The sequence below is a fragment of the Schistosoma mansoni genome, chromosome 4 (genome assembly GCF_000237925.1).
Source record: "Schistosoma mansoni strain Puerto Rico chromosome 4, complete genome".
NCBI lineage: Eukaryota > Metazoa > Platyhelminthes > Trematoda > Strigeidida > Schistosomatidae > Schistosoma > Schistosoma mansoni.
In genome coordinates, this window is record NC_031498.1 from 20,880,816 (window position 1) to 20,888,732 (window position 7,917).

At 36.6% G+C, this 7,917-nt stretch overlaps 1 protein-coding gene across 1 annotated transcript; it reads left to right on the top strand.

The window, feature by feature from the left end:
- Nucleotides 1–899: 899 nt before the first annotated feature.
- Nucleotides 900–7,513, top strand: Smp_080110 (putative pre-mRNA splicing factor). Its single transcript, XM_018797164.1, has 4 exons — nucleotides 900–1,229; nucleotides 3,742–3,803; nucleotides 6,922–7,033; nucleotides 7,368–7,513. The coding sequence occupies exons 1-4, from the start codon at nucleotides 911–913 to the stop codon at nucleotides 7,436–7,438; spliced, it is 564 nt and encodes a 187-aa protein (XP_018652233.1). The 5' UTR covers nucleotides 900–910; the 3' UTR covers nucleotides 7,439–7,513.
- Nucleotides 7,514–7,917: the final 404 nt, after the last annotated feature.

The following is a 7,917-nucleotide window of genomic DNA, read 5'->3' on the forward strand; positions in this document are numbered from 1 at the left end:
AATTTTATTCCATTCGCACACCATTTGTAAAAACAACCCCAGTAAAATTGACCAAATTAAAAAGTAAAATTGATTAAAATCCCTAGTTTTGTTTTAATTATTGTAAACCGATAGTTTTTTTCTTGGCATGATGATAATGATGATAGTTCGTTGATTCTGTTATATTCTGTCTACTTCGAAAATCTTAATGAACACGGGTTTGAATGATCATGTAGGTTTCATGAGTTAATTTGGCTTGTAACATTTCAAAGGATGGATTTTTTGCTTTTATCTTCGGTAAATACACTCTATTATAGTTAGCAGTATGACTCCTCCTTCAGACCTCAAGTTACTGTTTTTAATCTGGTCATTCCTTAACCAAATCGCTTAAAATGGTAGAACCTAAGAGAACTAATATTTCAGCCATTATAGATTAATTGGGTCATCACAATATCCAAGTCCAACTACCACATCATGGTGGCAGCTGCTATAGCTCTGGCTAATATTTAGTTAGTATTTTTACCACAAGAAAAAACTAAGTTCACTTCAGTTTTTCAGCGACTGCCGGAAAAATATATACCAGATATTATACATGACAGTCATACAGTAAAGATATTTTAACTGCTTATAAACCAAGACGTTTATAGTCATCACATAAACTAGCCGATAAGTGAGCTTCTTCAGTATTTTTACCATAACCTGATAATTATAAGTCGTTGTTTTTTGCATAATTGAAATTCCGACAAACTTTCTAGGATTCCAATCACTGTTAAAGTATCCTTCATTAAGGGGACCCAAACTTGCTGTTAATCATTTCAAGCATTCTGTTATTTTATTAAAATTATCGCTTTTTTTCTACTGATGTATCGTTTTTGAATTTGATTAGTAGCATTTTTAATCAAACTTTTGCTGTGTTAACATTTCAGACTCAATGACTACACTTGACAATATTGATCAAGAACCAGAACATGGAAGTGATGAATTAGTTTTGTCAGAAAATAAAGAAAACAAGACTAGCGATAATCATGTTGATAATGAAACAGATCAGTCCATAGGCCATATGCGTGATGAAGCCTTAAGGCGTAAAGAACGTCTAAAGCAATTACGTATGAAAAATGCATCACATAAAAGTATTATACACTTAAACAATGGTGATAATGGAGAATTACCCAAACCGATATTTCGAAATTACAAACCACAGTCAGAAGAATTAAAAGATGGTGAATTGCCTGCTGGTAAACCGGTAGATCGTAAGTACACGGAAATCGTTTATCTCTAGAAAAAATTGGAATAATCTAAATAAGGTTTGCAATTAGTTTAGTTATTCAGTAGTGATCAAAGTGACTTTTGTCTAGTCCTTTAGCGGTATTAGCCAAAATAGGACTTGATTCATAGAATTTGATCAGCATTAAAGGACTAGACAAATATGACATTAGTCACTACTACTCAGTGATAAATTGGTTTTTAAATATTTCTTTCCTACAGGTAGTCACAGTCTAAATACTCTAAGGACTGTAGAGCTGATTGACTCGGGTTCTAGATCATACAGAGCGTCAGTTTACTCAGATACGCCTTACTGACGAGTTCCAGCTTGCCATAAACTGAGGTTGAAGAGGGTTTTCTGCTTACCACCACCAACCATCTAAATTACGTCAAGGCACTACATATACTGATCAGTACCTGAATAAAACTTCTGAGTCTGACTGTCTATCTCCCTTTTTCTCTTTCTGTGTGTATATATAAGTTGTTAGTGGAAGTGTTATGTTGGTTGGGACACTCCAATTTCAACAATTTAGTCGCAGCAGTAAGCGTTCAGTTGTGTATTGAGGAGACTCAGACCTGTCCACGTTACCATTCGAACCACAGTTTTATAGTTCCATCTCTTCAGTGAACAATATTTGCAACCTAATGTGTAAAAATCGTTTCATATTAAATCTTGTAACGATGAAAAACGATAACTCGCATGGAAATTTTCGGATTAACAAACTGTTTTCAGATTCATGCCTAAAATGCAACGTTCGCAGATTGACCATTATTATCATTGACTTACAAATCGTTTTGACTGAATTAATATTTCTCATATATGCATAGAGATATTACTGTGTATTAAGGCAAAGTCTGATGAAGACATATATATATATATATTTGATATACACAATAGGAATTGTTGACATATATCCTGGGACCACCGGGTAAGTAATACAGTTGTTAGTAAACGGGTACTAGGTAAGAATGGCAAATCGATTGACGAAGTAGTGAAACTTCATCAGTTGAGATGGCTGGGACACGTGTTACGTATGCCCAACCACCTACTGCCCTAACATGCAATGTTTTATGGTGTAGGAGTAGGTTGGAAGAAAGCTAGGGGTGGCCACAGCAAAACGTGGCACAAATCCATGAAGTCATCGACAAGTGGACTGAGCCATGATGGTAGGTGTAGACTACCTTGTTGGGATGCGCGAGATGATAGCAATCGATGGTTAGAGATCTTGAATGACATGGCTCAAAATCGTTTGCAATGGCGAAGGTGCATCCACTCTTTGTGTTCTCCCAAATTCTAATCTAAATTCTTCATGTCCCTTTCTTTTTTCTCTTTTCAAGTTTATTTCACTGGATTATACTCCTTCAATAACATCTTCAAATCCTAATCTTTCACATTAATGCTTAAACTCTTATTACTTTTATCATTATGGGATTTGAATCGACAACTGCATCTCTGTGCTGATGTGGTATGGCAACTCTAACTGATGTACGTAGGTACGAAGTTCCACGTTGTGACTGACTGACTGAATTGTTGATATTAAAAAAAACGGATGTATCCACAGTTAGAAAGAATTCATTTGCGTTTGAATATATTTTATCATTATTTCATCCTCTGTTAAATATTCCTTTCACTTCTAGAAATAATTTTCTGTATACAGTTTACTTAGGTTTGTAAATATTGATAATATATACTACAGCAATTATTGTTTATATTTTTGTAAACGTTTAAATTCACTTCTCACTAGCATCTCAGAGTAGAAAAAAGATAATTAAATTCCAATCCAATTTGTAATCATTTGAATTATCCCGTTGTTGATATTTGATTAATCATAATTAGGATGTATGCTCATTCTGTGTGGATTGTTTCAATAATGGTAACCATGATAACATGTCCATTTTTGAATTGGTTGTTTGGATCTTCCTATCGATGTTTAAGACAGCAATTGATCAGTCTTCTATTGGCATATGTGCATCCTGTGAGGATTACCTCGATATTGCCATTAAGTCACAAGCATTATAAGCAGAAATGGTCAGTGATTAGTAGTGGAATTCAAGACGCTCGTTTCGACGGAGAAGTTAAGTGGATAACGCGATGACGTTTGAAGCGTACGGTACTGAGTTCGAGTTTTGGAGTGAGAATCAGCTCTGTGATACAGGTACATCCAGCTGACGAGTCCCGGATAGGACGAAACGTGCGCCCTGGGTTCCACTGCTAGCCACCATCCATCTCTGCTCATGATAACATATGTTTACAGTAGAATAGATGGAATGTGGTTAGCATTAGGTCATCAACTCTAGGATGCAGGAGCATCCGACTGACGAGTCTTAAATAGGATGAAACTTGAGTCTTGAATTCCACTGCTAATCAGATCTCATGTATTCTATATAAATACATTTCAATTTATTCTTCCATCATCTACATACATCTAAACTTTTCTAATGAACATCTAACAGTAACATTTTTTGATAGATCACAATATCTCGCTTGTTTTTTTGCAGTGAACAAGCACATCATTGCACAACTTGAAGCTGCCGATGCACCAGTTATTGTTGATGAAGTTGTAAGTTGTTTAATTTACAATGAATTTGGAACAATCGATGTTGAGTAACAGTTTTTTGATTGTTGCTTTTCTCAGGTGATTGATGATATTGAACCTAATTAGATAATTCACGTTGCACTATTAGACAATTAACCTTGAAATAATTACGCAATAAGAAAGATTTATACGCAGAGATTATTGAAGTAATAATCTTCTAGTGGGCCATCTTATCCTACTAAGCTACTACTAAGCAATTCTATTTGACTGAAATCATGATTGTAGTTTGGACCATCATTGAATACCTAAAAGCACTGAATGGCCGTCTCGTCTTATTATGAAAATCACCAGCAGTGCGCTTCTACGATCTCGCACACGAACGCTTATCCTTTAGACCACTGAGCCGTCATTTAACAGTGTTAGTGTCTAACCTCATTCAACCCACGACATTGCACAATCATCTCCCATTGTATTCGGTGAACAAATAGAATGAAGTGTGGCGCATATATACTTGGTGTCCCCTCGTACTAATTTTTATGTGCTTAAAAAATGTGTGTTCCGTGGGTAACTGCCTCGCACTCGACACGGATAAAATACTAGCCTCAATAATTATCGGGCGCCTAACTAAGACTCGTGAACTGCAAACACGAGAAAATCAGGCTGGCTTCAGACCTGGTCGTGGCTGTATCGACCACATATTCACCATTCGTCAAGTTTTAGAGCACAGACATGCTTATCGGCGTCCTACAATGATAGTTTTTCTTGACTTAAAAGCATCATTTGACTCTGTAGACCGAGAGGTTCTGTGGCAGTGTCTTGTCATTAAAAGGTGTACCTCAGAAGTACATAAACCTTGTGAAGACTCTTTACTCGAACACTACCAGTTGAGTGAGAGCTTATGGCGAACTGTCATCTGATTTTACAACCTCAAGTGGTGTCCGTCAAGGATGTCCACTATCTCCATTTTTGTTTAACTTCATTATAGACCTGTTGCTGGAAATAACACTCTCGTCGACTGAATTTTCAGGAATTGATCTTCTATCAGGAGGTTCACTTATCGACTTAGAATACGCAGATGACATAGTCCTATTTGGTGAAGACGCTGGCAAAATGCAGAGTCTTCTGTTAGAACTGAGTAATAATGCCAGGATGTTTTGGATGCGTTTCTCCCCATCCAAATGTAAATTGTTACTCCAGGACTGGCCTGCGTCAACACCTGAACTAAGGATAGGGAGTGAAGTAGTCGAACGCGTGGACAACTTCACTTATCTTGGAAGTCTGATCAGCCCTAATGGGTTAGTGTCTGACGAAATCTCAGCACGGATTCAAAAAGCTCGTTTGGCTTTTGCCAACTTACGTCACCTATGGCGAAGACGAGATATCCGTCTATCAACTAAGGGACGAGTATACTGCGCAGCAGTTCGCTCTATTCTACTTTACGGCTGCGAAACGTGGCCATTAAGAGTAGAAGATACTCGTAAGTTACTAGTATTTGATCACATATGTCTTAGAAATATTGCTCACATCTGCTGGGATAACCGAGTAAGTAATGATGAGGTTAAACACAGGGTATTAGGGAATGATGGTAAATTAGTTGATGAGGTCATGAATCTTCATCGACTGAGATGGTTGGGCCACGTGTTACGTATGCCTGAACACCGATTACCACGAGGGGGTACTCTTAAAACTAGAATAAGACAGATATCCTCTAATACTTTATATTTTTCAATAATTCCACTGTCGATCTCAATTCACAATGAAATTCGACTTTTTTTCTATTTCTACTCACTTTTCAATTGTTTCTACAGTTGTTTATAAGATCAGCAGTAGGTAGTCATAAATTGCTTGCATCTGCTGGGGTCACCGGGTAAGTAATAGTGAGGTTAGACACAGGGTATTAGGGAATGATGGTAAATTAGTTGATGAGGTCATGAATCTTCAATGACTGAGATGGTTGGGCCACGTGTTACGTATGCCTGAACACCGATTACCACGACGCGCTATTCTGACTAGTGTTGGGGATGGTTGGAAGAGAGTTAGGGGCGGCCAAACCAAAACATAGCATCAGTGCTTGAAGCCACTAACTTCTAGTCTGAGCCATGTTGGTAGATGCAGACTGGTTGGGGTCCGCGTGACTATCGTAACCAATAGTTGGAGACTTTAGGTAAAACATGGCTCAGAATCGATCACAATGGCGTAGGTGTATACACTCTTTATCTTCCCTTAAACCTTGAGATTAAAATTGCTTCATAACTTTTTTCCTTCCTATACTATATCCTTATATACAACCTTTCTTTATATACTACCACCACTAAATTAATTACTTCTATGAATCCGGTGTTGATCTTGTTGTGCTAACGAGATATGGCAACTTGGACCGATGCATAAATGTGCCTGGTCCTACGTTGTCGCTGACTGACGACACGGATTAGCTTCACTGGTTACGGTTTCTCACTAGAATTCCGGGAACTTCCTTCTGAGTCTAGTAACTAGTGAGCACATGATGATTTCCAGTTTAAGATTTTGGATAAATTGTATTCAAATAGCTGTGGCTTCTAACAAGCACTACTGTAGATAAATAAAAACGTGATGTTAGGATTAACAATTGATTTGTGTACTATAAGCGGCAGAGTGTAATGACTCACTTAGCATTCTGCCACATTTGTTTATTTATATTCCAGTTAGAAGTTTGTTGTGGTTATTTCTACCTAAGCGATCAGTTATTGTTTACATTTTTCACATAGAAACTGTGATTTATACAGCTTTTAGAGTAAAACCTGATATCAGTTATTAGCTTTTCAAACTAGGTTAGAATTTAATCCATATCTAGTGTGCGACAGTCAATGCCGTTAACTGATTGTTTAAATCAAGGCGATTAGAAGGCAATCTACATTGATTGAGAGTTCATTCTCATCATTCACAAGCAACCCTAAGATCTGGCATAAATATGCAGTGGTTTCATTTGCTATTGTTAGCGCAAAAAAACTCATAAGAACTATATGAGTGGAGTTAAAATAGTAATGGTGGTATCAATGATAATTTTTAAAAATCGAACAGGGAGTTACTAAGTCGATAATTATAATCTCTTTTTATTTCTCTTAACGTCCAATGCAAATTTATACTTTTATTTCATTTTCTTTAGAATCTAGCAAGTCTTGCACCTCGTAAACCTGATTGGGATTTAAAAAGGGGTGTTGAAAAGAAATTGCGTAAATTAGAACGTCGAACTCAACGTGCTATTGCTGAATTAATTCGTGAGTTCTTATTTTTTGCTTTATTTTACTTCCACTTATCAAATTTAATTGTAAAAATAATACTTGACTGTGTGAAGTTATAGATAATCTCCAAAGGATTAGAACTTTAGGATTCTAAGTCTCATCTCATATGGGATCATTTATTTTTGATGGATATCAAGCTAACACAAAACAGCTACCCACACTGCTTTATGATTATCAAAATTACTCAAGATGACATTAGTCATTGATAAAAACGAACTGTTAATCGGATTACCTTCGTAAATCACCTATAATATTGCAATCCAGAAATTATCAATGTTTGTTTTTTTTCTTCTTCTTTTCACACCAACAGGTGAACGTCTTCTTGAAACAAGTGTCGATTCCACTGAGACATATGCAAACCATTCGAAATCAATTGAATGATGAATTATTTTTTGAGCCTTTTATTATTATTATTTTGTATAAAATATACTTGCGCATACTGATTCGTGATGAAAAGTTGTTATATTGTTATGTAGAGACGATTAATGAATCAGGGAAATCGCAAAAGTTATTTGTTTTTGTCGTTACCACCATGACGGTGAGACTTCTCTGACTGGCTAGTCTTCCAATTGTGGTACATTAGCTTTTTCTCGTCAAAGAACTTGGATTTCTACTTCGAGGTCTAAGATTTGAACCCCTTTCCACCAACTACGGTTCTGGCTACCTAGGTAGTGATATTGTTTCTCAGGCATGGAACAGTAAGATTTGAATCCGAGTAAAGCACCCGTATTTAGTAAACGAATTGTTATATCCTCTACTTGATTACGGCTAATACGATATACGGCTATCGGCACTCGAACGCGGAGAAACTCTCATAGTCGCAAATCAAAAGACGGAAGAAAGCAAGATGAGCGATCATG